Genomic DNA, 14,394 nt, shown 5'->3' with positions numbered 1-14,394 from the left:
TCATGATATTTATTTGATGTCATATCGCCCAGCCGTACCTTTGATGGTGTATTGTTGCCCTCGCTGTTGTTTGTCTCTGTGACATTGGGAATCACGCAGCAGAGTGCTGCTGCTGACGGCTTCAGTCAGATCTCTGTCTTTAACCACTTAAATCCTGTATACCTTGTTGGCCGGTGTCCCCCCTGGGGTCTATGCCTGGTCCCCTCCTTTTTACCTCTACACCAAATGATTATTTGTTTGTAGGAGTCTTGATAAAAAAAAAAAAGGCTTAAGCTCTAATAAATAACACACAAAGATGACTTCGGACCCTGTGACTCAGAATTTGAAGTGTGTATGGGGTCTTTCCATCATATGGAAAGACCCCATCCCACTTGCTACTTTCCCACCCCCTCTCTTTCTCTCTCTTTCTCTCTCTCTCTCTCTCTCTCTCTCTCTCTCTCTCTCTCTCTCTCTCTCTCTCTCTCCCTCTCTCTCTCTCCCCCCCTCTCTCTCTGTGTAATCACCTATTCCTGGAGCTTTTTTCCAGTTGCATCATCGGAAAGCCATGCAGGGCAGGAACGGCCAATCTGCCCTGATTGAACGGCTCTGCTTGCAATTTAAACCCATCTGATAGGGGTTAGCTAAGGAAGCCACGGCTAGCACAGCAATTTGAACATGTGGCTCCTTCCTAACGGAGTGCAGAGAGGGCCGAAGCGGTTGCCCAGCCGGCTGCGATGCCCTCGAGATGTCACATGACCTTGGGTCCAGTTTGGTTCTTAACCCTCGCTGTGCCTTGTAACGGAGCGGAGATGCCTCACATTACAATCTCACTGTCAAATTGCCTGTTGTTGGTTGGACTCATACAGACTACTGCTGCCATAGTATCAGGGCGTCAGTGGCTCAGTATGGTTGTACTTGAATGCGCAGCTCTATATTGGAACTGGGAGGTTTCAGGTTTGAACCCCGGCTCATCCTGGCTTCATGTTGAAGTGTCCTTGAGCAAGACACTGAACCCTTAAATGCTCCTGATGAGCTGGTTGATGCCAAGCATGGTGTGATCCGTGGCCATCAGTGTGTGTGAATGGGTGAATGTAACGCATATTCTAAAGTGCTTTGGATTAAGACGCTATAGAAATGCAGACCATTATGCTCCTATATGTTTCTCACTCTCATTTGTCCCTCACGACTAATCTGTCTCAGACTCATAATAAATAAAACCGTAAGCGCAGTGAACCGCCTGCCATCCTTTTATTTGGAAAGACATTCATATTTCATTCTTTGCAGCTGAAAAGGCGGCTGTGGAAAAGCGCTCAGAGGTATAGCCTGACCACAGGCGACTGCTTACTGGTCCGATTGGCTGCTCGTTTCCTGACCTTGTTCATTAGTGGCAAAGTTGGACACTCACCCTGGTACTGTAGCTAGCCTCAACTTCACCCTGGAGAGTGGAAAGTGCACGTGTCAGTTGTATGCTGAGAGTACGTAGTTGTGTGTGTGTGTGTGTGTGTGTGTGTGTGTGTGTGAGCGAGCACGTGCGCGGACTGAATATCCTTGAAGGGATAATGGAGTCAACCTTGAACTGCCTACTGCGCACTGCTTCCAAACCAGACTGTGATTCCCCACGGCATAAAGCCCCAGTCGTGAACCGTGCGATGCCTGTCTCCACTGTAATGTCCAATAAAACAGAAATGGCCTGTAAAATACTCCATATAACATAATAAAACACGGCAATGGAAATGCAATTCCCCTCATTGTGTTCTCCTCTTTGCCAGGATTGAGATCGAGGACTCGGAAGCGGTTGGAATCTCCAACATCATCTCCAACATGATCACCATGTTCCCCCGCAGCGTCCTCACCGCTCTGCCCAGCGAGCTCTTCACCTCCTTTATCAACTGCCTCACGTTGCTCACCTGCTCCTTCGGACGCGGCGCCGCCCTGGAGGAGGTGGTGAGTACGACGTGCCCAATGCTCTGGGCTTTGTCACGTGGCTTACAGTGGCTGATGGATTCCAAAATTCACTAGCCACTTGTATTATTTTACACATCCAATGGGACTGGAATCGGAACCTTGTTTGATGTCTGGTGCAGCTGTTAGTGTAGACTAAACTTGCCAGCCATGGTAAAAATTTGCCAGCATTTGACTGGTGTTAATTTGCAACCCTGTTGGGGTCTCATTAACCACCTATTTTTCCCTATTTTTGGCATGTCATTATAGGCGAGAATGTCCCCCAAACATCCCCAAAAAAATGTGAAAATAGTCGATCTAAAAGCTCACAACGCATTGTGACGCGACGCAACGAGCTGTGGGCTTGTAGATCGGCTATTTTAAAAAAAAATGGCAGACCTAGTGTAGAGCCCTGGGGGACACCGGACAACAAAGTATATAGGTTTTAAGTGGTTTATGGGGGTTAGCACTGTTGACTCACAGCAATAGATTTGTGGGTTCAATCCTGGAGCCTTACTGCATGACATTTATTCTAGTTTCCTCCCGCAAAGACAATCAAGTTGAAACTAAAATGAATGCTTTGTATTTTCCGACCCTCCCCTCGTTACATCATCTTTTTCCAGTGGTGGAAAAAGTACTAAAATGTTTTACTTAAGTAAAAGTATCAGTCCTGCAATGTAAAAACACTCTGTTACAAGTGAAAGTCCGAGTAAAAGTACAAACGTATTGCCATCAAAATATACTTAAAGTACCAAAATGAATCATTATGCAGAATGTCCTGTTTCAGTTATCATAATTTCTAAAATGTATTAAAAATACATTAACCACTTCAGCTGTTGGCTATTTTCAAAAGATGTTTTGTAATAATAATCAAAATCTACAAAAATAACTAGTAAATCAAATTTTCAAATAATTGTAGTGGAGTAAAAGTACAATATTTTCCTCTGAGATGTAGTGGAGTAGAACTAAAAGTATTGAAAATTGGAAATACTCCAGTAAAAAGTGCCTCGAAATTGTACTGAAGTACAGTACTTGAGTACATGTACTTTCCACCAACTGTCTGTTTCTGGGTTCACAAAAGGTCCCACAGATGCTGGGTGACAGTTGAGCTTAAATTTCTGGCTCTCTTCTTTTCTTCCCCTCCCGCCTCCGTCCTACAGTTGGACAAAGATGACATGGTTTACATGGAGGCCTATGACAAGCTGTTGGAGTCGTGGCTGACACTGGTGCAGGACAACGATCATTTCCCCCGAGGATGCTTCGTCCAGCCGGCCGTCCAGGTCTTTAACTCCTACATCCAGTGTCACCTGGCCGCCCCCGACGGCACGCGCAACCTGGTGAGATTACACACGCGCACATGCACACGCACAGCAAGGTTATTATAGTTAGCTAAAACTAACGAACTAACTAAAACTAGATGGGAAAATAAAAAAGAACATTTTAGTTAATTGAAACTTTTAAAAAAGGCGCTGCAAAAAACCTGATGACTAACAAACTGTATTGTGTGTTTATGAAACTACGTAACTAAAACTTAACTAAAATCACAAAGAATGGGTGGATGTGAAATCTGTCGTGGAATTCTTCTTTTGCTCTGCCAGTTTTAACACCTTTAACCTTTTAAAACCTTTAAGCTTTTTGCCATTTTACTTTTTTTAATGTTTTGAATTTCTTTAAACTTGTTTCCAATATTGACATCCCAAAAAGTTATGCCACGTTGAAAGTGGTTAACTGCTATGTTTTATTGAGTTTTTATTACATTCTATTTTGAATCTTGCCCCTGACAAGTACCACAAATGCAATACAATAAAAACAAACACTAAAACTAATAAAAACTAAGCCTACTAGCAAAACCGCTTTAAAAACTAAGAAAACGAATGAGAAATGCAAAACTTTGACACACACACACTCACACACAACCCTCTCTCCCTCTCACTCTTCGTTGTCTTAACCCATTAAAACCCGGAATGTGTCTATGTAACCACTTTAACCATTATTGTATACTTTGGCTATTCAAAAATAGCAGATACTGTATACAAGCTCATTGTGCGGCACCGAGTGCCACGCTACAAGCTTGTAGATCTGCTATTTTTGAAAATTCTTTAACATTTTTGCAAATATTTGAATATATATATTATATATTGGTTGGGGGTCGGCGGCCAAATACATACCATTTTGGGGGTCCTTGACATGAAAAAGTTTGAGAACCACTGACAGAAAACTGTTAGGATTTAGAAGACATTTGTAGAATCGGAACCGGAACCTCAGGTCTTAATGGGTTAATGTATTTATATGCGTGTGATGAACAAAGAGAGTTATTTGATCGTATTCCCTGTGTCTGTCCAGTCAGCGAACGGCGTGTCGTCTCACGACGAGGAGGAGATAAACGAGCTGCAGGAGGACGACAGGGAACTGTTCTCAGACCAGCTGGCCAGCATCGGCATGTTGGGACGGGTGGCTGCCGACCACTGTATACCACTACTCAACACGTATGTGCACACACACACACACACACACACACACACACACACACACACACACACACACACACACAGAGGCTCTTCATAGGCGGGCACCAACTCCTGCTATGCATGTTTGTCCCCTGCAGTTTGCTGGAGGACAGGGTGACTCGGCTCCACGGCCAGCTCCAGAGGACCCAGCAGCATCTCATGGCCTCCTCGGACCTTGCATCAGTGGACCGCAGAGTCCTGGACGACCTTTACGAAGACATCCACTGGCTTATATTGGTCTCAGGTACTGGACTTCCAGAGATTGTGACCAGAGGTCTCCAAGCCCGTCTGGCCCCATCGGGGAATTATTTAAACGAATGGGTCGGGCAGGGGCTGGGCTCGAGCTCATTATGTTAAGCTTCTACGCATTGTTCTTACGGATTGTTAGTTGTGATATTTATGTTATTTGCTGCTGGATTACGTAACTTCATTCTCTACTCCATGCTATGGGTTGCTGTTTATATGTCTCTGTAATGGCCAGTCGTTCCGCAGTAGCCAATCAATATGTAAGCATTTTTTGACGGTGGCACGTGTAGTTATATTCAGTAGAACTACAACAAGTTTACCTCTCTTAGTTGGGTATGGGGCATGTGTGTTCTGTCTGTGTTTGCATGTAGGCTATCATTAGACAGCGCGAATGAGCACACATAGTTTCGTGCTGCGCACATCAGAGAAAGTGCACATCAGGGAGAGATTACATTAATTTGGTGTCAGGCTTCAGATTGTGCTCGGGCTAATAAATTGCAGAGCATTGTCGGGCTGCGGCTGGGCCAGGCTCGAACACCACGGGCCAGACCGGGCTCGCCTGGAGTTTTGGGCCTGTGCAGGACTCTTCTCTTCTCTTCTCTTCTCTTCTCTTCTCTTCTCAGTTTACAGTTTCAGTTTAGGCATTTAGCAGACAATAATCCAGTGCGACTTACAAGTGTGAATCAGAGTATGCAGAGTAAACATGAACCATAGTCAACAACAGTAAATGGTCACATAAGTAGAGTGTATAGACAACATTGTAGTGCCTGGGAGAAACTAGGATCCCAGATGAACATAAAACCTATCATCTGTCTAAACAATATGTTATCTAAAAATATTTCTAACATTTGTGGTCAAGCAAAACAAATCTAAATAACAAAAACATGTTAACAAGTAACCAACATTTGTATAGTTTAACTAGTAACTACGTTCGCTTCTCTTCGCTCCTGTTCTCTCATGGTATTACATTTAGTTATTACACATCTTCCATTCATGTCTATTAGGATATTAGAGTCTTAAGTTCCTGATCATTCATGTATCATTTGCAGGTCACTCACCCATCTGGCAGTTGTTAGAACATCTGTAATTACATCAAAAGAGCCGCAGGAATCATATTACTGTATCACTTTTATTTTTACATCTGTTTATTTATGTTAGCCAATCTCTATAAACATTCAGTTCAATTACCTCCCGGCTCCCGCTAACATAAAATGAGACCTCCCACTGACTGCACACAGGGGCAGTTATGGATCACCAACTGGAGCTATATTTAGGCCGGATGGCTGATCTGTGGTGTTGTGTTGGTGACGTATGAGAGGAATTTGTTTTGGGGACAGGCCTGGCCAGTTGAACCTGAAGACGGTCTTGACGATGATGTGGAAGTGTGACAACTTTCCCACTGCAGTATCTTCAAGTGCCTTTATGTACAAGGAAGATCAGAGCAGAATCTCATCCAGTTCTGTGGGCATTTAGAATGTATATCGCTCTATGAATTACGGGTTTTGAAAGGAATGCAAGCCTGTGTTTCTCGTAGATTGGAAAATTACTTCTTGGCCTTAGTGGCTAGGGCGCCTGTGGCTACTGAGATGTTTACTACCGTCTTGCGAGTATTTGTTAAGCACTTAAAGGGATACTTCACTTTCGGGCCGGGGACACATTTAAAAAAAATATTAAAAATAAATGAAAAAGGTTATGGAAAATTCATGGCCCCCTCACGACACGCAGTGTCCTACTAATGTGTGAGGGGGCCATGAATTTTCCATAACTTTTTTCATTTATTTTTAATATTTTTTTTAAATGTGTCCCCGGCCCGAAAGTGAAGTATCCCTTTAAGTCCTTTATTCTTTGTCGTATGACGAATGGAGAAAATAGCTGATCTAGAAGCTTTCAACACACTGTGTGACACATTATGAGCTGGTAGATCTGCTATTTTGGAAACATTTTGATTTTTTTTCCCTATAATGACGTTTCCAAAATAGGGATGCCAGGTTGAAAGTGGTTAAGAGGTACTCACTACCATAAAAACACACAGACCTGTGCTTAGTGTTAGATCCTGGCAAACTCTTTTGATGCCTCCCATACACTGTCACTTCCTGTCAGCCCTACTACTGTATATCTCATGGGAAAATATATTATGCTTCCTATTTCTCATTTATTTCATGCTGTTGCGTTTTCGGAGTATTCCGCCACCACTATTCTTCTGTACAAGTTTACCGTTTGTCTCGTGTTCATCAATGGTATAACGGTGATGACGCTTGACTCCACACAGGCACATGCACCACTACTTGTACAGAATTTTATGTAATCAGAGAAACCTTTCTGTAACTTCACAGTAAAATCCGAAATGTTGACTCTTACGGGCCAATTTTTACACGTTCAAATCTAAATTAACCTTTAAATGAACCACTTTTTCTTTTTTTTATATATATTTTAGTCTTTTCTGCCTTTTAACACATCCACCACCAAAGATGGCTATATCCGTCTTTTCAAATCCAACCGTTAACCGTCATTTCCAAAAAATAAAAAGCCTTCCAGAACCCAAGATAACGTCATCCGAAGATTTACTGCTCCATTCACTTCCTGGTTAACTTATTACTTTAGAATCCTGTATCTCGGCTCCTGTGTACTTTTTTTTTTTAATATGTATTTTTGGCGAAACATGCTATTTTCAACTGGGTATAACAAGAGAACGGGAGGTCACAATGCAATTTTTTTTCACGGAAGCACAGTGATATCCTCCGTGATTAGCAACCATCAGGGGATCGATCATACTGGAGAAAAATATTCTGTTGGCCCGGGCCAATTAACCACTTTCAAACAGTTGTCCCTATTTTGGGCTTGTCGTTATAGGCAAAACATTTCAAAATCCCTGCTGCCGATCTATAAGCTCTTGTGAGCTATTTTTATATTGGGGCTATTTTTTGCTATGCGTAGTATAGTAGGCTTAAATCATTCAAATTCTTGTTTGCAGAAGTTTGCTGATCGTCGCTCTCTGCGTCGCTCTCTGTGTCGGTCTCTCCATGTTTTTCAGGGTATCTATTAGCGGACGACCCCCAGGGCGAGACCCCCCTCATACCAGCTGAGGTGATGGAGTTCTCCATCAAGCATTCAACGGAGGTGGACATCAACGTCACCCTGCAGATCCTGGGATCGCCGGGGGAGAAGGCCTCCTCCATCCCCGGCTGCAACCGCACTGACTCAGTCATCAGGTGAGAGGAGACGGGGGCTCATTTATTCTGGCCAGAGATTCTGTGTGGAGCCCGACTGATGGCAGATTTGGGGGTTTTGATTTTGGAGAGTCCTAGTCGGCCAATTGCTGTACCGATGTTTTGACTGATATTTTGTCAAAATGCCTGTTCGGCTGCATGATTGCAAAAAAAAAAGAAGCCAAATAATGGCCGATAGATCTGCTAAACCGATATATCGGTCTAGCTCTAATTCTGTGATTTGGAATTGATTTGGTTTATTTTACTCGGGGGCCGGTTTGTTTTTTTGATCCACAAGATAATGGTTTTTCCATTCTCTGCTCCAGTTGTACTTGAATGGACTTCGCTGTCTGATGTGGGCTGGGAATGACATAACCGGTACGCCGCGTCTCCTTTGTTAAAGGGAGTTTATAAAAATGTCCAAATTTGGCCCGTTCGGCAGGAACAATTACACACGGAGTGAGTGGGTGTCGAACAATTTATTGGTTTGTTTTGGTTTTCTGCTGGCTTTGTGCAGCGCATTGTGATATTGGAGTGTTTTATTGCTGGCTTTGTGTCCGCAGTCGCATGTGTCTTCAGTTATCGTCAGGTTGTCAAAGAGTTGTCTCTTGCCAGTCAACAGCGAATTGTGTTAATTTTTAGGCTGTGGCTGGTAAGTTTGTAAGCTCTACCAGCCACCTTGGCAAGAACACATAATGATTCCAGACAGTTTTCAATTAAACCTACAAAATTGTTCCAAAAGAGATGTCATGGAATTCAGTCGTGGCTGTCCCTTCCTCCAGTGTTATGCGTAACATAGTCTTAACCACAATGAACCCTAGCATCTCTATTCTAAAATTCTGCAAAAATAGGCAAATTCACAGAAAATAGCCACTTTACAAGCTCAGAATGCTGCGCTTTGCAACACGTTGTGAGCTTTAAGTGGTTCAAGGTCTTGATATGCTTTGTTGCACAAGGTGTACCAAAAATAGAAGATCGTCTATTTACATAATAGTAATATCGGCACACAACTAAGTATAAATCCGGCTTAACTTCTTTCTCTCTCTTTCCCACTGGCTGTCTCAAAGAGATATAAAAACTATAAATGGGAGTGGATGGAACCGCCCACTCTGCCTTGGCACAAATTGATACGACACCCTGATAACATTCTCTGAAATACGTCAAGGACCACCGTGGACGTGACCAACCTGCAAGCAAAGGCAGCATCGCCATGACAATTGAGATTCTGTTTGATTGTTCCCTTTAGGAACCATGTCGGACATTGCCGGTATTTCTCACTTACCAGCAGCACTCCTAATAAAACAAGAACACACAGAGAGCCACCGGCCAGGAACAGGTTCTTGGGCCATCCTTGTCCACCGTCCTGTAAAGCCACAGAAGGGTCAGGTCTCTCAAGTTCACACTTGCACACGTCAAGTGTAAACTGTGACTAGTAAAACGGTGCGACAATGAAACTGTCATTGTGCGTTTGGTATGGCATGGCACAGCATGCCCTGGCCCTGGGAGTAATGCCATTGACGCGTGACTGGGGATATGTACCTACATACTCGCATTCACACGCTCCATCTGTTCCTTTTATTATGCACATATCTTCATTTGTGTGATGATTACAAGCTTATACACACCCTTTGTCCCTAATGCCTCCTAGAACCTCTTGGGGTGTGGTGGTGCCAGTCCCATTGGGGGGAATGTCCTGGCAGATCCCCGACCATGCCATAACCCCCCCCCCCCCCCCCCCCCCCCCACACACACACACACACACACACACACACACACACACACACACACGTACGTTCATGTTCATACTAAACATGTGCACTGACCTGCAGCACATGCCTGAGCACAATCACAGCACACATTGGAAGAAACAATTACATTTACACACACACACACATACAGTGCAATGCACACACATTTTGAGATACTTTTGTATAATCACACACATGTGCACGTGCGCTCGCAGACACACACAGGGCTCATTTAACCCTGCAGCAGGGCAGGCGCCAGCCAGCCAAGCCCTGGTGGTCGGGTCGCTGCCACTCCCCAGCATGTTATTTAATTAGAGGCAGGCCAGGTGGCGGACGCAACGGTGGCTGGAATCTGAATGACACGAGCTGGGGTGCGACTCAAGGAATGAACGCCCCCCCCCCCCCCCCCATGTCCACCAGGCACCTCTGTCTCTGTTCAAACTGTAGTCCCCATGTCCACCAGAGTGACCAGACCACCTCTGTCTCTCCACATACTGTACATGTCCAAGGCCTATTTTTTTAGTTTGTCGTATGACGGTTTTACACAACGAAGATAGCCGGGGGGAAAAAAAAACGTGTGCAGTTGTTAGCTTGTCTCTTTCCGCCATGAATACAGGTGTGTCTTGATATTTTGACTTGCCCATTGGTGTGCCTTGGGCACAGAAGTTTGAAAACCCCTTTGATTAAGACCTGAGGCCGATTCTACAAATCCCTTTGTTCGTGTCAAAGGCTCCCAAATTGATATATATGGCCGCGGATCCCCATCTGAAAATGTTTTTGTGCCAGGGACCCCCAGATGTGCAAGCTCGCAGTGCGGCATGAAGTGACGTGCTTCTACTGTATATCTGCTATTCTTGAGAACCACTGTTCTAAACCAATGAGCTAAAAATCTAAAACGATTTAATGGGTTAAAGTATCACTAAGTATTCGTGTTGGACCACAAGGTCATGGGTTCGATCCCAGGCACCACCGACTCGGTGTATGAGTAGCACGGCTTGGGTGCGGCAAGTTGTGCGGTAAGTACTGGGAACATTGGTTGTTTGATAGCACAGTACACCTTGAGATCATATCACTGCAACTGCAACTACAGAATGGTTTATTTTTTATTCTACCGATTCCATTTTTGATTAATCAAATAATAGAGAAGCGTGTTTTTTAATATATACACGCGTATATATCAACTAAATTGATTAGTCTGATGAACCACTTCAACCAGATTTTATACTTGTACAACAGAGACTACAACTGTGTGGCGTCGTGATGCCTTGTGAACCTGTGACCAGCAGATTTATTGCACAGCGTTTACCACTGTCGTGCACACGTGTCTGTGTCAATAACAAAATGACACTCAAGGCAGTGGACTGCCCCAGTGTAAGAAAACCGTTTCCATCCTTGGGGAGTCGGCATAAATACTTGCCTGTCCGCATGTCTGTCAGACGCACTCCAGCATTGGAATCCCTGTATGAATCATGTCTGTCAGACACTCTCCAGCATTGGAATCCCATTATGAATCACTGTTGATGACAATTTGAAAGATACTGCCTGTACCCTCTATTGAGACCAAAGGTGTTTGTTTACATGAGTGTGCGTGTGAGTGTTTGCGTGTAGCAGCTAATCGCAGTGATGACAATAGCAAGCCACAGCAGACAGTGATATTGTGTCCGTTGAAGGTCATCGTGTGCCTCTGTGCATTCTAGATCGTCCATTATGGGCTGTGTGCATGCGTGCGTGCACCGTGCATGGCTGACAGCAGTGCCGGTGACAGCGGGGGGACCGAAAAGACAAGGGGCCGTAGGCGTCAGGTTTCCCAAATAGCGCACGTTGCGTTCGACCCTGGCCCTGACAAATGTCAACGGGGTTTTGTTTTGTGCAGACAATGTGAAACCGTGCACTGTCCTCCTGAACAGAGGGGACACACAGCAGCCTAAGCCCATTTAAGCTCTCTATCTCTGTGGCCTTTGACGAAGAGGTGTGTGTGTGTGTACATGCAAAGTGATTCTCCTCAAATGGGCAAATAAAAGGCATTCACAGCACCCCATAGTTGGGACAGCTTTTATTTTAGACCTCATTTGTAAAATCGTCAAACAGTTTTGAGGTCAGACGTGTATGCATTTCGTGTAAAACACAAAAGAAAATATTTCTTCCCTGTTCTCCCTCCCACAACCCTCTTCCCAAACACACTCCAGATCCCCATCCCTGCTGCACCAGAACCAGAATCAAGCCTGAATCAAGCCTGATTCTGAACTAACTAAGTTTTTGTCTGTCACAGTCACAGACTTTGCCTGTCTTGTCTAGGTCTTGTATTTCTATGCGTTATGTTCATGTTCTAGATTTCATGGTCCTATGTTCTTGTCTTCCCCAGCTGTATCATGTATAATCAGCCCTCATGTGTATATTATTAGTCTTGTTCCCCAGTCAGTCCTTGTCGGGTCATTGTTTGTTGTCACTTCATTAGTTAGTTTGTATTTGTGATATCTGTTCTGTTAATATATATATATGTATATTAAAACACCCAACCTTGGGTTTTTGATCACTACCTCCCTGGCGGTCCTGCTTTTGGGTCCTCACCACGCCAGCTCGTGACAGTGTGTGCGTGCGTGTGTGTGTGTGTGCGCACACACGCGCGTGTGTGTGAGAGTGAGAGCGTGCGTGTGTGTGATTATGTGGCTTTAGTGTTGTTTGTCTAAATGGTTAGATTTGGTCTCTGAGCAACAGTAACAAACAATCACTGACTCCCACCTCTCTTTTGTTCTCTCCTTCTCTCTCTCTCCTTCATCACTCTCTCTCTCTCTCTCATAATAATGACCTTAGGTTCAATCTGTCATCATTCTAAAGCTAGAGTTATACTTAGTTGCGTGTGGGTGCCGTGCACCGCAAATAGCCGATCGACAAGTTCACAACGCGTCACAGCGTGACTCGTTGTGAGCTTGTAGATCTGTTATTTCTGGTGCATGACACCCACACGACCAAGAATAAATCACACTTAATGTTGTTTCTACCTCCCTGCTTGTAGCTCCGAGGATCATCTGCCATTTTCCTTTCGGGGAAATGGCAGTAGCTTAGTGGGTAGAGAGTCGAGAAGTGTCAAATGGAATTTGCCCCTCAGGACTAACAAAGGTCCCCCTTTCTCCTTGCTTCCATCACTCACTCTTCGCTCGACTCTGTCTCTCCCTCTTCTACTGCTAAACGGAGATTCAAGGAGTTCTTTGTTCTTACGTCTTGTGTACAGGTACATAAAAGTACAATGTTTTTCGTTCTGGTTCCTCAGACATTTTTGCCGCATTAATAATAATAACGACAATAATAGTTAACATGTGCAACAAGGGGATTGACAACAGTTATTTTTTTTGTTTGTGCCTTTTACCCATTTTCCTCCAAAAAGTCGTTATGCCAATTGATTCCTCCCCGCACACATTTCTGTGTGTTGTCACTGCTGTTGTATCCTACTGGCTCACCTGCCAGTGAGGAGCCCCCACGGGAAGAACGTAGAGCCTTCGTCCTACTCCTCCTGCCCATACACTCCCTGCTGACAGGTGCCTCCCCGGGCCTGTAGGAGTACATGTAGTGACAAATATCAACCTCCCCGCACGTCTTCCCTCCCCCGAATACGGACTCTACGAATTGTCTTCGTATATAGACACTCGACAAGGTCTGATGCGTCGCAGTGGATTCGAACCCCCCCAACCTCCGCAGTGGTGGGCAGCTACTTTACCACTGCGTCACCCAAGCGTCCTTAGAGAAAAGTTGGACCGTTGTCTTAAAGCTTAAAGGTCCTTGAAGGTGCTGTGTGCACAGGGTTCTAAAACAAAGAAGCACCATGCAAATCCTCTACATCAGGGGTCTTCAACAGGGGGTCCGGGACCCCTAGGAGGTCCTCAGAGTTACTACAGGGGGGCTGCCAAATCTTTGTGTGATATATTTTTATATCGCGGGCGTTGTGAGCTTGTAGATCGGCTATTTTTGGCAAGGAGGTTTGGTGTAGAGGGCGGAAAAGAGCAGACCAAGTCATCTGTAACACAATATTATACAATATAGAGGGGGTCCCTGCTTCATCTCTCTCTCAGCTAGGGGGTCCTTGGCCTGAAAAACATTGAAGACCCCTCCTCTACATTTAAAGTGCTGTCTTCTCTCCTCACCCCTCTTCCCTTCCCTTCTCTCTCTCTCTCTCTCACACACACTCTCTCACACTCCCTCTCTCCCCCCTCAGGCTGTTGTCTGCGGTGTTGAGGACGTCAGAGGTGGAGTCCAGGGCGACCAGGGCCAGCCTGACGGAGCTGCTCAGTCCTCAGATGGGCAAAGACATTGTGTGGTTCCTCCGACGGTGGGCTAAGACCTACCTTCTGATGGACGAGAAGCTGTACGAACAGGTGAGATTATTGCGTTTGTAGAATAGGGGGATTCCGGTAGCTGACAGGTTAGTGCGTTGACCTCAGAATTGCAACTTCCCTGGTTTGATGCCGGTGGGGGGTGGCACCTGTTGGCAGGTGTTTTTAGAGATGGTCCAAGTAAGAGTAAAAAAGTACTTGCTTTTAAATGTACTTAAGTATTCAAGAGTACATGCTTTTAAAAATACTTAAGTACAAGTAAAAGTAAAAGTACATTTCTATTTTTTTATAAGGCTTGTTTAAATCACAAGTCAAATGAGTGCAGCATTGGTTCAAAACGAGTAAACTAAATCCACAAAATTTTAAATTTAAATATACTATCTTGAACAAACTAAAATATGTCTAAAACCTCAGCAATTCCAATGCAACAAAATAACTCATC

General features: G+C 44.5%; 1 protein-coding gene across 1 annotated transcript in view; it reads left to right on the top strand.

The window, feature by feature from the left end:
* The window catches only part of LOC308106093 (exportin-4), a 61,553-nt gene that overhangs the window by 36,181 nt on the left and 10,978 nt on the right, over positions 1-14,394 (top strand). The window contains exons 9-14 of the mRNA XM_080457120.1: positions 1,749-1,923; positions 3,081-3,257; positions 4,264-4,406; positions 4,526-4,671; positions 7,705-7,882; positions 13,835-13,994. Of these exons, the coding sequence (XP_080313246.1) occupies positions 1,749-1,923; positions 3,081-3,257; positions 4,264-4,406; positions 4,526-4,671; positions 7,705-7,882; positions 13,835-13,994 (979 nt within the window). The remainder of the gene's footprint in view (positions 1-1,748; positions 1,924-3,080; positions 3,258-4,263; positions 4,407-4,525; positions 4,672-7,704; positions 7,883-13,834; positions 13,995-14,394) is intronic.

Source organism: Gymnoscopelus braueri, assembly GCF_963280865.1.
Source record: "Gymnoscopelus braueri genome assembly, chromosome: 18".
In the NCBI taxonomy this organism is placed as follows: Eukaryota; Metazoa; Chordata; class Actinopteri; order Myctophiformes; family Myctophidae; genus Gymnoscopelus; species Gymnoscopelus braueri.
The sequence above is the reverse complement of the archived record's forward strand: the minus strand, read 5'-3'. Positions and strand labels throughout refer to the sequence as shown.